Consider the following 16,887-nt stretch of genomic DNA (forward strand, 5'->3'; position numbering starts at 1 on the left):
AAATCCTTTCACAATATAATATTAACGAGATCAATATGAACCTGTATTATGGTCTTATTTATCCTCACTTAGAATACTGTATTACAGCTTGGGGAGGGGCAAGCTCTAGGAAATGAAGAAATTCATGGACATAATACAAGACAAAGACAAAACTTCCATTTCGAGACTAACAGATTAACTCTGACACACAGATCACCACATTCTGCAGATATAAAATTCCACAACCACCTTCCCACTTGGCTAAAAAATATCACTCCCTTAAAGAAAAAATTGCAGCTAATCAAACAATACCTCACAGACAGAGCAGTGTATGACATTAATGAACTATAAATTACATTGGGTACAAATATCAAGTAGACAAATAAATGTAATAATGCCATAGAAGAAACCATGTAACTAAATTATTTTTTTAAAAATAAAAATAAAATAAAAAAGTTATGCATGTACTTTATATATATATATATATATATATATATATATATATATATATATATATATATATATTATACAGATATATATGCATATCATTGTTTTTAAAATTGTGAATGTAATGCACAATTTATTTTTTTATTTCTTATCACATATGTGCATCATGTAAAAATCTATTGTTCCTATACTGTAATTGCTTGTATAACATACCTTGTATATTCATGTAACTGATGAAATCCATACCCATGAAAAAATGAGTCAATGGATGAATAAAGATTATGATTATGATCAAAGCAGGTGTGCCTGTACAGACTACCAAGAAAAATGGAGCCTCAGCCACCACTAAATACATTAAAGCTCATATTGACTCCTTTCCCCAAACACATCCTGTGTTCAGGGTCTACAACACAATACACTACAGAGCCATTCCATATGAAAGTGGACAAACAAGGTTAATTTTATTTTTATTCAAAGTATCACTTATTATTTAATATTAAATAGGAAACTATGCAGAATTTGGAATTGTTAATAAAAACATTAGTTTCATGGCTTTTAAGTAACATAGCTACTGCTAATAATGCACAGCATATGATCAATTAATATTATTTATAGTAGAAGTGAGAATTTATGTGAGGTGTTTCCACTCAATTTAGCTTCATTATGATATAGTATCATACCATAAGAAAACTAAGTTCATTCTAATTTCATTCTAATTGTCTCATATTTTGCTTTTATATCTTAAGCTCTGAAGTATCCTACTTCATTTCTGAAACAAACTTTAGTTTGAAGAATTTGAAGTCAAAACTGCAAACTATTTATGATAATTTTGATATCCTTGGCATTGTTCCATAATCCTACAAATTAAATAATGTTCATGGTGTCACATGCGTCACAAAATATGTCACACCCGTCACAGGCAAAAACTGTTTATAAAAAAAGTATGCATTTTTTTAGAAACCAAGAGCCTCAACATGTCAAAAAATAAAGTTTGCTTTGTGAAAATAAAATAAATTTGTTTCAGAAAACCCATACATTTCCCAGAGTTTTACAGAGTAAGTTCCTAAAGCAGTGTCTGAGAAATGTCACACCCATCACAATTAAGAAAAATGTATTTTCTGGAACTGAAAATTGAGAAGGGAGGAATATTCTGAAATTATATAACTTTCATAAAGGGAAATGACATTACATGAATTGTTCGAGTTATACATTTGAAGATGGTAAGAAAATAATCAAACAATGAATATGAATTTGTTTGAATGTCACACCCGTCACAATGGAATTGACCTACGCTGAAGATCTCTGAAGTGTTGGTGAGTGTGTATATGTATACACATCCAAGCAGTGGTTAAAAATCCAAACTATATACACCTGTATGTATGGTTATAGGCCCAAGGAGAGGTGTGGATTATAACCCTACATTAGCTCAGCTTTCCTTAAAAAAAGAGAGAATATTATGGAAACCATGACACCAAAACAATTTTTCAACAGCTCTAAGTGGTGACATAATCAGCTCAGCCTTAAAATATTTATACACATTAAACTAATGTAAAAAATCAAGACATTAAACTGTGTAATCTCGGATATTTTAAAATAAAGCCACTAAGTAAGTCTCTGTGGATTCAGAAAGACATCTGATGCTTTCTGTCATATTATTACACTATGAAGTAATTGAATTTTAGCTTGCATATCATCAGTAATGTATGGCTATTTCACACATAGAATGGAACACTGAATTTATATTCCTAGATTTTATAGTTTCTCACATATAAATTCTTTTCATCTTCATTCTCTAAAAATGTACATTTGAGGTTCAACTATATTTTATTTGTTTAAGTATATCCACTGGCATGTGAAGGTTTCTGTTAAATAAAACACAGACAAAAATTTGCATCATTTGTGGTAGTACAACCCAAAACAGTTAATCTAAGAATAGGCTTATCCAATGCAATGGTCAGTGAATTAGGTTCTAAAATAGTTAACCTTATTTTGTATCTATAGTGGCTGCAATGGAAATCTTTACATAAGTAAAAAAGCAACAAAAACAAGGAAAGTCTGTTTCTTCTTTGTTTTATAGCTTTCAAAATATCACAATTTTTACTATCAATATTTTGTCATATTTCCACAAGCATCTACAACTTCTTGTAATCTTCTGGGCATTGAATCTGCCAAATTTCAAAATAAGTTTTGTCCATTGTCACCCACAACTTATTCAGCAGCTCTTGTAACAATGCGATTGGATGATTTTTTTTATTCTTGAACCTCTTTCTTTAATTGATTCCATGCATTCTCAATTGGGTTTAAGTCAGGTGAGTTACCGGGCCATTTAAGAACTGGTATGTCATTGTCATTCAACCACTCTTTAACCGATTTCTTCCTGTGAGCTGGCGCACCATCATGCATAAAGTACCGACATTCATGAATTGTCCAGAATGTCAACTGTGTTCTTCCAATACTTTTATGTAATGGTCCCCTGTCATGGTTACGTTCTTGGGGAGAAAATATAGTCTCCCTCTACAATGAGTACCACTGAATGCACCCCACACCATCACACTAGCCGGATGTTTAACAGTTTTAACAGTGTACCTCGGATCATACCACAACACATTTTTCTGTCTTCTCACAATTTTTGATACTGATCTAACAAGTGTAAACATGCTTTCGTCAGAAAACATTACATTAGGCCAGTCTTCTGATGTACAGTGTCGATATTTTCTGCAGAAATTTAACCTTTTCGACTTTATGGTTGAGGTTACAAGCAATTTCTTGGCAGCATGATGAGCTGGTAAGTGAAGGTCTTTCTGTAGTCGGTGTTGTATGATGCGGATGGATACATCACTTAGCAGATCTGGATGTTTCTTCTTCAACTGTGCAGCCGTAATCGATGGATTTGATATAACTTCACGTTTCAAAATCTTGTTGGTTCGCGGCAACATTTTTCTGGTACCCCCAGAACCTGCTTTCTGTTTAGGTGTTACCTCACCAAGTGGTAGACATGCAGCTGCTTTTTTAAGGTCGTAAATAGCCTGTCTTGAAACTTGCAAATCAGCTGCAACATGAATCACAGACATACCTTGTTGAAGCAAAGTCAAAACACGAGTCTTCTCTTCCAGTCAACTTCTTCCTCTTAGGCAGAAACAACGAAATGACAAAACTGCACACTTCTGTAACACAGAGAAATTGCTTGCACTGGATACCACAACCTTTTTCTCTGGTTCTCTTGTAAAGACTGTTAGCCAAAGCATAACCACAACACTGTCGGCTGCTGTTCACTGAACAATCACAAGATTATAGACCCCTTCCATTTTGTTTATTTTGGAGTATAACAATGGCACAGTTAGCGAGCTCGATAACCATGTAAAGATTTCCATTACGGCGACTGTATATCTGCAACTTAAATGACACAAATATTTTGATTAAAAAAACAACTGTTGAAAGGAAGAGTTAGAAAATTCATCTTAGTTTTTGTAGTTTTGAGGGATTCAACCACATTTCCTGCAACTTCCCTGTACATGCCTATGAATATATCGTCTCATGAGAATTACATATGTTCAAAGATCTTGCCAGAATATCAAATCATGTTTTGAAAACTCTCATCTGCAAAATTAAACTGCACCTTTTTATATAACTATTCATTATTTAGTTGTCAAGATTATGTACATTGTATTGTACAAAGAACTATAATTAAAACAATTTGTAAAATTATTACTTACTTGCAATACTCTTGGAGCTCCAACCAAACTAGCAATGGCCGAGGACAGGGTAGCAGCAAAACAACCTCCATATATAAGTGGACCCCAAGCTGACACCAACTCCATGGCCTACATTGTTTAAAAAAAAATGTAATAATGGTAAACAAAGAACTTGAATACCTATTTTTCATTTCAAAACTGAAATTTCATAAGTAAGTAACATTACTATCTAGTATGGGTTATTTACATACAGCAACTTGTTGATTAGAAACATTAACATTTCAATCTTACACCCTATCTTCATTAAGAGGTAGAAGTTCTGAGTTTAAAACAGGTTTTGTTCTATGTAAGGAAAATATTTTGTGAAAGTAAGGTGTTAAAAGTCTTCAGCTGTGCCTTATCACAGGCAGTGACGGATTACCAAATAGGCCCACTAGGCACGTGCCTAGGGGCGGCAACTCTTGGGGGCGGCAAATCTTTTTTCCAGAATATCAAGAATAATAAAAACTGTCTTACGTACACAGAGACAATTTAGACCTATGAAACCAATGTTTCAAATCAACGGTTTGTAACACTTTCGCTTCATAAGAAAGAAACCTTGATGTATCGGATTTATGTGTTATCAAGAAATGTTTCGTCTGCTCTGCCTCCTTCAGGCACCAATCAATTTGTTCTTAACCCGTGCTGTGGCTTTTATCACTTACAATGACAATGCCAGCCGCCCAGCTCTTGTTGGTTTGTTTTTGTAAATACATAACACTCGATCTTCCACTAAGCTTTTGTTAATGGCCAGGCAGGAAAAAAGACTGATTGTTTGAAACTCGCATCTGTAACAATGCCAGTCTTTAAAAAAATAAACACACAAACACTGCTGATAAGTGAGTGCATTCAGTTTGTTGCTGGTGCGTATGCAATTTGGTGTTTTTTTTTGTTTTTTTTTTCATGCAGCAGGCAGCATGAAGCGAACAAAGTTAAGTGGGGCGGCTTATCGTAAACTTGCAAACGAAAAGCGTGAAAGAGAAGCAACCTTACAGAAAAAGCTTGGTACAGTGGACACGTTTTTTAGGCAAAAGGAACAAGTGATCTCCGAAAGCAGTTCAAAAATTGAAGTGGAAGCGGCTACATCGAGTGAACTCTGTGAAACGCAAAATGTCGAAAATATTGTGGGTTTAGTGGAGGAAGAAAGTGCACCTTAGGTACTGTCCCCTCGGTTCGTAGGAGTTCCTGATTGTGACAGTGAGAGTGCAAATTTCGTTAGTTACGATCCTGCCGAGTGGTTTCTGAATGAGTCTACAATTGACATTCTTCTAAGACGTGGAATTAATCAGAATGCTGAAAACGATTTTTCTAAATCGCGAAGACTCATAGCAGGTAAGACAAGATTTTTAAATAATAGTGTTTTTTTTCGTAAACTTGTAAATGACGAATCAATTTTGCGGAATTATTTGATATATTCGTGCAGCACTGGTGCTGTTTATTGTGCATCATGCAGGTTGTTCAAGGGCAAGACAAACATCGCAACTCACGGCATTTCAGACTGGAAAAGCAATTAAAATATTCTAGCATCACACGAAAAGTGGCGAGTGGTGAATTTAATTTCTCAATACATTACATAATTTTAGGTATAGCACATACAGAAAATGAATTGTTTGTTATTGATTTTTATCCTTTGTTTTTTATTTCAGTCTGTTCACTAATTTTTATATTAGCCTGTAAAAATACTGCGAATAAGTTACTACTTTTCTTTTGAGAAGGGCGCACATTAAGTTCGTACCTAGGGGCGGCGAGGAAGCTTAATCCGCCACTGATCACAGGGCATCAATATTATTTGAACTGTGGAGGCTTGCCCAATTGTTTGTTTTGCTTGATAAAACTAATGTAGAATTCTGTGAGGCAAGATTTCTCTATGCAAATATCAAATTTGTCACAGAACTGAACACATGAAATTGTTAAAATATTGACAATTAAAATCACTACATATGTGATTCTACATAACATCAGTGTTACATGTATTCAGACCTTAAATACTTCAATATTGTGAGTAGGTGTCACACTTGGTTCATATCTTCACTTGGTTGGTATTATGTAGTGCTTGAAGTGAGAGGACAGCAAACCCCAAGGCTCAGCTAAACATACGCCCAGCTAACATTTTTCACTTCAAGTGCTGGTATTATGCCATGTGCACAATGAAGTAAAAATTCTTAATCTGTTCAGTGTTGTGCTAGGATTTCAGTGCATTGTGTTGCTTAGTTTAGAATTACTCATTGGGTAGACAAAACTAAAAATTATTCAGGTGCCAGTCCCTTTTCCTCAGAAGCCAGGTTTTTTGGGGGCAAGGGGGCAAATAGAGGCTAAAAAAGCCACGAATGGACTAAGATAAAGACACATTTTGAAATGCGATCTAAAACATTTAATTTATTAATTAATATAAGATTGGAGTAAAAATGATTACCATATTTGCCCTCTTTTGGACATATTTTTAATGAAAAAGCTGTATCACTGAATATTATAATTTATGTACAGTATTTCAAATATAAATTAATATGTAGGTCTACTTTAAAAAAAAACTTATCTAAACTAACCAGTCACACACCACAAGGAAATTGTTTAACTTACAACACAGAAAGTTTCCAGAAAGAAAGGTACGAGGGTCACTATTTATATTTCGAGCCTAACAATGAAAAAACAGGAATTTGGCATTGAAAACTGCTTTATTGTTTTTCGAAGTATTCTCCTTTATGGTCAATACACTTTTGCATTCGTTCGAACCATTTGTCAAAGCAGTTTTTCCAATCTTCTTGAGACACCTCCATAATATGGTTTTTGAATGCATCAATGGCGTCTTCCGCCGACGAAAATCGTTGTCCACGCAATTTATTCTTGACATTCGGGAACAAGAAGAAGTCATTGGGTGCCAAATCAGGACTGTACGGTGGATGACCCATCAATTCGATTTTTTGACTGTTCATAAAGTCGGCTGTTAGACGAGATGTGTGACAGCTGGCATTGTCTTGATGAAGAATGATCCGACGGCGTTTGTTTGTTTGACCTCTGGCAAACAAATTGTTGTGTACCATTCAGAGTTGACCATTCTACATTCCTCTAAAGGCACAGTTGCCACATGACCAGTTTTCCCGAAAAAACAGGTGACCATTTGTTTCGATGTGCTTCGAGCACGAACAACTTTTGTTGGATTGGGTTCATCTTGAAACACCCATACAGTCGACTGCTGTTTACGTTCCGGCTCATATGCATATATCCATGATTCGTCACCTGTTACAATCTTATATACGTCTTTTGAAGCACCACGATTGTATTTATTGAGCATTTGTTTGCACCAATTGACGCGAGCGTCTTTTTGAGTTTTTGTCAAATTGTGTGGGATCCAACGAGAACATACCTTTCTCACAGCTAAATGATCATGTAATATTTTATATATGCTGGTGGAACTAATGCCTATGGTTGCCTCAATCTCACAGTATGTCACATGACGATCTTGCAGTATTAAGTTTTGCACAGCATCAATGTTTTCTTGAACAACAACTGATTTTGGACGACCTTCGCGAATCTCGTCGGTGAGCGAATGGCGGCCACGATTAAATTCGTTATACCAGCGTTTCACAGTGACAAAGGATGGGGCTTCATCGCCAAATGTGGAAGTAAGTTGATCGATGCACTCTTGTCTTGATAATCCACGTCGAAAGTAGTAAAAAATCATCGCACGAAAGTGTTCACGAGTTAATTCCATTTTATTGTTGTTGCGCAATCTCCAAGGCAACATAAACAATACAAATCAAGCTATTGACAAAACATTTGAAGTACGTTATGGTCAATAATGGCAGACGATTCCGTGCAAACGTCAAATTGCACCTAACTTCAATCAGTGTTGCCAAGGCTCAAAATATAAATAGTGGCCCTCGTACTGTGCCTCGTCCAGTTGAAGTTCATTATGTGTGGCTTGTCCCTCTTTGTTCTTTATCCTTGTCTTATGGGAGGTTAACATAGCTGGTAACATGTTTATAGAGGTATTTTATGGTGTTTATGCTAAGGTTTTGATCAGCATTACATTAACTAGTAGGCTTTAACAGAGTGTGCACGATTTCTGGGGTGCAAAAATCATACAAGTTGTCAGAAAACTATAAAACTTTGAAAATACAGTAATAAGGCAACTACGAGAGGTTTGCAGGGAAATGATACAACACATGTTTCACCTAGGGAACTATAGGCCCTTAATTTGGCACTGGTCCTACACATTTTTAAAGATGAACTTTACTTCTTGTAATATTCTTTGTAATGTTTGGCAATGTTTTTCCAATGAGACAATAATTTATTTTCTATTGTAGGGTGTCATTCTTCTCTCTTCTCCTTTCATGTATTTACAATGTTGTTGGCATCTTAACACATAGCTTTTTATTGGTTGGTATGTGGACAGTGCATCCTCAATACTGTTTTCTGGATTTGGAGACCAGAATCATCTACCAATTCTTTCTTACAATTCTGGTTCAACATAGAAATTTGTGGCATTCCTGCCAGGAATCAAATCCAGAACTGCTGTCACCTTTGGCGAGACCAATTGAGAGATGCACTAGTTAACCATTAGGCTATGTGGGAGCTCATGAAAGTATTTTAGTCAGCATGATTTCGAGAAGTATCTTCTATTGCTTTTATGTGGAGATGTAAAATTGCCTAAATCAACCTGTATTTGATTCAACTGTAAAACAATTCTATTTCATTAAAATTTGACTATTTCTCAATATAATCACTCATTCAATTGAGCTGGGTTGAGTTTTTGATTTAAGTCCACTTTATGCACAGATAGGCTAACTGGGATTAGACATGTAGTTTAAAGTGAGACTTGAATTACTATATGCCTCCATCAGGTACTGAACATGGGGCCACATGATTACAAGGTCAGGATATTACTACTAAGCCATCGGAGAGGCTTCTCTCAAATGAGGTGACAAATTACAGCAATTGAATATAATGGGTCAGAAGTAGCTAGCTACAAAAGTTATAGCAAAGCTACAAAATTCCTATAATTGTATCAAAAAGTTCGCTATAGCTACATTTTTCTCAGCATTTTGAGGTGAATTTTGAATGTGGCAACAGCGTCAGAAAAAAATGGCAATAACCCTTACTTTTGCAGGACTGTTCACAGTCTATTACATGGAGATACAGATTATCTAGATTATAAATATCTTAATATTGTAGATTATAGATATCTGCGTAATTTATTTCATTAGTATCTGATATCAGATAACTAACTGACATATATGAATATATTGCAGCTAGCAGCTACGTATTTTCAGCTGCATCTTTATTTTGTAGAGAAACACACCTTGTTTGCTGCACCACTGGAAAAAAGTGCCTTGTTTGTATCACCCCCGGAACAAATTCTGAGGATATCCATGGTGTAAGAGATACCAAATTGCCATTAATTGCTGTGTAAAACACAACTTGCAGTGCAAAAATGAGCTATGGATTTTCCACTGCACTGACAAAGAATAGTGCCAGCAATAAATGGGTCAGTACATTAACAGCATTGATCATTGTTAGTATAGAGGATCTCACCAGCAAGAAATTATTGTTATAAGAATGATAGAGTTTCTGGAATTACAATTATTTTTGCAATAATATTTGTTCACAAATTTTAAAATTACAATATGTTTAGAACACTTGGATTTACATGACAGTTTCCACAATATATTTTATCATATTGTAAAAAGTACATACGAGTTATTGGCTTTGTTGCAGAAACGACAATTTTCTTTAGTTAAAATATATAGTTTTCAAATGTATGTATTTTTCCTACTTTTGTGTCACTTTTCTGTAACTTTTGCTAATCATGACATCATCATCATCATCACCATCATCATACTTTGCTGTTTCCTGACTTTGGCTGGGTCAGCATAGAAGTCAAGCCTCTCCATCTATTCCTGGTCTTCCACCACTTGTCTCTTTCCATGGTGTTCCAATCTTGTCCTCTTCTCATAACACTCTCCACTATCTTCTCTTTCCACCGACATATGGTTTCCCCCTTGGCCTTCTTCCCACTCCTTGTGAATTATAAACTCTTACTGGTAGTCTTTCTGCATCATCCTCTTCATGTGTCCGGACCATTTCATCTGTGCCTGATGTATACTTCCTGAAGCTTCACGACACCCACTGTCTGTCAGATCTCCTCATTCCTTATTCTATCCCTTCTAGTCTTCTCCAATATACTCCTTCAAAATTTCATCTCCACTGCCTGCATCTTTCTTTTGTCTCTCTCTGTCTATATCAAAGTCTCTGCTTCATATGTAATTATTGGCACATAGCATGCATTATACCGTGCGTTCATTTCGATCTTCAGCCGAAAGATCGGGAGAAGTGTGGCGTGCGGTGCTGACGGAGATGCCGACATTTGCAGCCTGTAATGCCCGCTTATTTTCATGGATGTATGCAGACATTTATATAAATATTGCAAAACGAGCACTAACCTGTGTTATAAGAGTACGGTTTTAATTTTAGTAGCTTAGTGGCTGTATGTGCTGATGATTTTGACATGCCCATCTCCTGTGAAACACGGCGTAGAGGTTTGTTTGGAGAACGTTCTAACGCTGCACCAATTTCATCGACTTTTGCTTCATATCTCTATGTGGAGGTGAAACGCCTGGGAATTTCTGTACAAATTGCCTACACACGTCTCAACACGAGTCTATTTTCACGTAAGTGTCATACATAAAAGTTCTTTGTTCTAACGTGAACCTTGCAGCTGGCATTCCAATCGTCTCACTGACACAACACACATACACAATTCAATAACACAAACAAGTATCGGCAAGTAACCAAGAATAACACTGTTGCGCACAGTACGAAATTAACATGCTCTTGGTTTACATCTGCTCGCCACTATATTCACAGCTCTGTCTTCATCTAGTCGCGAAGGAACAAAAAACTCGAGCTCGGAGATTTTGGATTACAAGGAAGCTCACGAAAACCATTGACTTTTAATGGTTTCATATGCAGCGTAATCTTGATACAGTGTTGCACATTCGAAACCTCCAAACGATCCCCATCCACACAAAACTCTTTCAAGGATATAAACTTAAGCAGGACATTACTGGTCAAAACTATGATCAAAATGTTTTAATATATGTGGCTCTTAACATCGTTTCTAAAGCGTATTTATTTGTGTATATAAGGGCAGAACTTGGATGAATTACAGAAGAACTTTTACGTGTTATGACAAAGGTTAGTGCTCATTTTGCAATATTTATATAAATATCTGCATGTCCATAAAAATAAGTGGGCATTACAGGCCGCAAATGTTGGCATCTCCGTCAGCGCCGCCCGCCATGCTTCGCCCGATCTCTCGGCCGAAGATCGAAATGAACGCACGGTATATTACCGTCTTGCATTTCATAGGTACATCCCTATGACATATTATTCTTTGAATGCTTTGATATAGTCCACCACCCATTTGTCCTCTTCTGTTTACCTCCTCATCTATTTTTCCACTTCTCTCAATTATGACAATGGGGATGAATGGTTTATTTAATTATTATCTTATCTATAGTCGCTTTCTGCCACTTTCGGCTAATTGTGAGAACGAGAAAGAATGATGAATGATGAGCAGCATGGGGATGGTGGAGCAGGAGGATCCGATCCTCCCAACTTGGGGTCTTTCCTAGTTCTTGTTTTGAGTCTATTTTATGCATAGATAAGCTGATCGAGACTGGATCCGAACCACTATATGCCTCTGCTGGATATCGAACCTGGGTGGTCCCTTTTGTAATCAAAGGGCCCCAGGAACATTTCATTCAAAATGCTGCCTTCATATGAGTATATTAAAAAATGAAATATTTATTCTTAATAAAAATATGTTGATGTGAACATAAATACGTAATCCTACCAAATTTTATTTGTGTATAGTTGTAATCATTAATTTGAGTAGCACCCTAATTGCAATATTCATATATCAAATTTGAATTGATATGACACTTGCATAGGTACATTATTCTCAAAAACTATAGTAAAAATAAGTAACTGAAGTAACACTGTTACCAAAATTATTGAATGACTGGAATCATGATAATAAATAACAGAATCTCCAGTAGCAGGGGATTTTTTTAATATCCATATGGTTGTTTTTAAGTTTTTTTATGCAGAAGTAGCGCAAAAAGTAGTGAAGTAGAGACTAGTGAACAGGAGTAGTATAGCGAGCAACTTTTTGGTAAATGTAGCTGTAGCTGTAGCGAAACTACTTTTAAAATGTAGCGTTCTGATCACTGGGTAACAGAGCACTGAAAGTCTCACCCAGCAGTTATAAAGTTCACATTGGGGGGGATTCCACCCAAAGTTGGAAGACCTTAATGCAGCAACCAGTCATCTCAAAGACAGGTATTAAATTCTGAAGGAACAAAGATCAATGCATAAAATTAATGTATGACTGTGTCACAGTTATGGATTGTATCAGTTTTTAAACAGAGGTACAAACATGACAGTGAGCCATAGTAACTAAGCTTTCTCTATGCACAATTGTATTAAGAATGTTGTGAACTGAAAGAACTGATTTGTCCCTTATCCTTTGTTAGTAATATTCACAAATAAATCAATAAATAACACTTGCAGTAATATTAGACCTATTAACTTGTACATGCACTTATAAACCTTACCTGAACATCATTTTGCAATCCAAATTTACATTCACGATCTGTACAATTTCGAACAAACTCAAATGGATCGTCACTCATATTCTTTCCCATGATGTATTCTGTGACATTTCCTGAAGCATCCCTCAGAGTGCAGCCACCCAACATCACAGCATATCCAATGTAGGTGCCGAAGGTCACAAAAATTGCTAACAATGTTCCTAAGGGGATAGCCTGGCCGGGATCCTGTAGTAAAAAGTACATAAAATATATTGAAGTATACTTTTCATAATTTAGAAACTAACAATTGTAATTTTGTTAATAAAAAATGAACATGGTTTAGGAAAAATACTTATATAAAATTTACTTAATTTAATCTAATATATATATTTATGTTATTTTACATGGACTTTCTACCTCTTGGGCTAATACCGACAATAAGAATGAATGAGAAATGAATGAAAATAATGGTAGAATAAACAAAATGACTGAACTAGGGTTTTAACCTGGAGGCACTGGCTACCAAGCACATTTTGCTTATCATATGCCACAGAGGCAGACTAATTTAATTGATACGTAGAAATTTTCAGCAAAAAATGCAGGCTCGACCAGGAATCAAACCCGGGTATCTGGCATACTGTGCCATTGCTCTAACCACTGAGCTATCAAGCTGGCCTGGCTTCACCTGATTTTTTGCTGTCGCTGTTTTACCTGCATGGAAACCCAGTAGACTTCGACGTTGCCTGGTTCCTTCCAGCGTAGAGATGTTAATGATTGAAGATTAGGCACACACAGGAGAGTACAAGTCTTAAATTTAATTAATGTATGTAATAATGCCTCTAATAGTTTTAAATTAGTAAAAGAAAAACTGAGTATTTATGTAGAAAGTTGTTTTATATATATATACAAAAATTGGGTCAGCTTACTAAAATTATGTCTATATATTCAAACCAAAATATCAGATAGGCAAAATTTCAAGCTGAGTCTATACTGATACCAATCTATCAGCCGATACCAGTGGAATCAGAATAAGAAAGTACTGGTTGTAATTTAATCAGTGACACTAGCCAATACTTTTCCGGATAATCTTTCAGCATTTCCAAAATGTGTAATTTTCATTAATTTTGCTTGAAGTTTCCGTTCTCCACAAGGATATTATTATTCCTTGACATCTAACTAAAAGAAACACTCTAAATTTTATTTTGAACAAACAATATTTATGTGTCGTCCAATTTACACTTTTCATCTAATTAAGTTGCATGTATCTCTTATTTAAGAGCTGTACATTTAGAAACTTACAACATTAAATTTGCTTTTTATGGAAATGGAAACTTGTATTTGTGATTTGCTACTTTATAAAGAAGAACTGTTTCTGTTATTCTATTTCTCATCTAGAGTTTATTAGATGTTATTAAGTGTTTCATTATAATTTTTGATTAGGCCAGCCGATGCCTAGTTCTGCTGTGTAATTCACTACTATCATCCGTGAGATCCTATTCCTTTGTATGATATTTGAAGAAGGGTTTAAGATTTTGTTTTATCTTCCTCCATAAATATATCAAGAACAGAGAGATCCTTTCTGTCCCAATGTTTGCCAACTTCAGATTGTCCACTTCATGTGTGATCTGCAGACGTCGAGCAGGGAATGAAGATCTTGGACGTTCTAAATTCTGACATGTTCTCCTTTGTTTCCGTATCACTTGATCATCAAAAAAGGCAAGTGTAATGAGGTTTTCCAAAATAAACCAAAAATATCTGCAAAGTACTCCGTACGACTTGGTAGCCACAATCTGATTCATATAAGTGAGAAATTAGATATCATTCAAGGGGCTCAAATTCCAAGAGGAGCTTCATTCCAGTGTTTGATGTAGACCAGGTTCACAAACAAAGCTAAGTGAGTTATGTTCCTGATTTCTCTTGAGCCGACTGCAATGAATGCTAAAATATGAATATCTTCATCTCATAGATACCTTTGTTAATCCACAGAGCATAATGAGCTGCACCAAAAGCTCAAAACGACTCATTTCCACTTCTTCCTCCACAAAACAAAAGAGAAAATCAGAATTACTTGATAATCATCCCTCGGTTGCTCGACATCAAGAGCATGTGGCAAATAATTTATCATCTCTTGCTTAAACATTCTGAACATCGAATGCCTTTAACAGGTGAAGATCTCACAGTAGATGATGATATAATGGATCCTCAAAAAATAAATACGTGTATGTTTATAATAGTTTCAGCTCCAAGAATCCATCAATTAAGTTAAATTTTCACACACAGGTAAGTTGGCACTAAAGGACAAACAAATCTTATGTGGAAAAATTTTTGAATTATTTCGATATTTTTCCACAATAGTTTGGGTATCTATCCTGAGAGGGAAGAAAAATGTGCAAAATGGGGCGACCTCCAGATATGCATCAATCAAGTTAAAATTTTACACACAAGTAAGTCAGTAATTTTCTCTTTATTAAAATGTTGCATTTATCCTTGTATTGCATGACCACTTATTTTTGATTTGGTCTCAATAGCCAAATTACTGGCTATTACAGTACTTATAAAAATTAGTATGGTATTTGAAACATGTCAAGCGAATGGGAAAATTTCAGTTACTTCATTTGAAGCATCCCTTAATGTTAAAATCCAGGGGGAAAATCCTTCTCATCCCCTGTAAAATGCAATGTCCCACATAAAACTGGTATGCCTGTGTTGTGTGTCAGTTTCCAGAAAGCCCACACTACATTGGCTAACTGGCTGAACTCCACCCTGGTCTGAATTATCCTAAATTCACCGGTTCCTGCACGGTGTCTGTTTAAGAAACAGATGCACAAAGACAATATATACATATATTTAATTAGTACTATATACAAATACACAAAGGACTACATGATAAACACGAAGGACTGTCAATTCGGCTGCAGAATGCGCATCTACAGCACTCTTGTAACAGCATGCGTGTGTCACGGTTCTTCTCACGAATACTTTCTTACAACGACTGGTGGCAACGCCCAAGCAAAGAGCCTGGCTCAGCTCTCGGGACGTTCCGGAATACACTTGTGGGTGTAAGTTCCCGTTCTCAAAGTCTGTGGGCTCAAAGTCTGTGGGAGGTCTCACAGTATTTTAGTCCCACACACTTCACGCATGTCAAACTTGCACATAAATAAAATCACTTGATGGATATACACAAAAAAGGAAAATAAGATAAAAACACTAATTATGTACATTCTTCACTGAATACACTCCCCCCGTTGAAATATTAATTTCAACCACAATTAATAATCTATGTAGTACACTTATGTCTCCTTAGAATAGGGGAGAGGAACAAGTTTCACTATTGGACATCTGTATTGTTCATCAGCTGTTCGCACTGTCACAGATCGTACTGTACTAACTTGTCTTGTCCTGGATGAACTTTCACTACTCTTCCTAGCTTCCATTGCTGTGGAGGGGTATGTTCCTTCAACAACACCAGATCTCCTATCTGTAGATTTTCCTTCTTCTCCATCCATTTGGACCATTGCTGGAGTCTGGACAAGTACTCTGTTGCCCACTGTTCCCAAAAATGTTGAGTCATTTTTTGGATTAACTGCCACTTAGACAAACAATTCGACGTGGATGATGTAAAGTCAGCCTGTGGCACAGCCAGTAACGAATCACCAGTTAAGAAGTGTCCTGGCGTGAGTGCCGTTAGATCATTTGGATCAGTACTCAATGCTGTTAATGGTCTCGAGTTAAGACACACCTCTATTTGTGTCAATAACGTGATGAACTGCTCATAAGTGAGTAATGTTGAGCCATAACTCTTTTCAAGTGGTATTTCACTGCTTTCACTGAAATTTCCCATACTCCACCCCAGTGTGCTGCTCCAGGTGGATTGGAATTCAATTGTATTCCTTGTGAAGCCGTAACATCTGATACCAATTGGATGGGCTCTTTTTGTCGCATGAATTGAAGTAGTTTTTTCAATTCTCTGTTTGCCCCTAAGATTTTCGTTCCAGAATAGCTTAAGATCCGGTTAGGTTTGCCACATCTGGCCACAAACCTACGTAAAGCAGCAATGAATGTAGGCGTTGATGCATCACTTACCGCTTCCAAGTGAATTGCTTTTGTTGAAAGACACACAAAAACAGCGACGTATT

At 36.0% G+C, this 16,887-nt stretch overlaps 1 protein-coding gene across 4 annotated transcripts in view; it reads right to left on the reverse strand.

Annotated features, from left to right (window-relative positions):
* Nucleotides 1-16,887, reverse strand: part of LOC145984942 (bumetanide-sensitive sodium-(potassium)-chloride cotransporter-like) — a 418,353-nt gene that overhangs the window by 44,880 nt on the left and 356,586 nt on the right. For all 4 annotated transcript variants that reach the window (XM_083118362.1, XM_083118360.1, XM_083118364.1 and 1 more), the window contains exons 8-9: nt 12,776-12,997; nt 4,140-4,247 (exon numbers count right to left, since the gene is read on the reverse strand). In XM_083118362.1, coding sequence (XP_082974488.1) covers nt 4,140-4,247; nt 12,776-12,997 — 330 coding nt within the window. The remainder of the gene's footprint in view (nt 1-4,139; nt 4,248-12,775; nt 12,998-16,887) is intronic.

This window comes from Lepisma saccharinum, chromosome 3 (assembly GCF_977018435.1).
Source record: "Lepisma saccharinum chromosome 3, izLepSacc3.1, whole genome shotgun sequence".
In the NCBI taxonomy this organism is placed as follows: Eukaryota; Metazoa; Arthropoda; class Insecta; order Zygentoma; family Lepismatidae; genus Lepisma; species Lepisma saccharinum.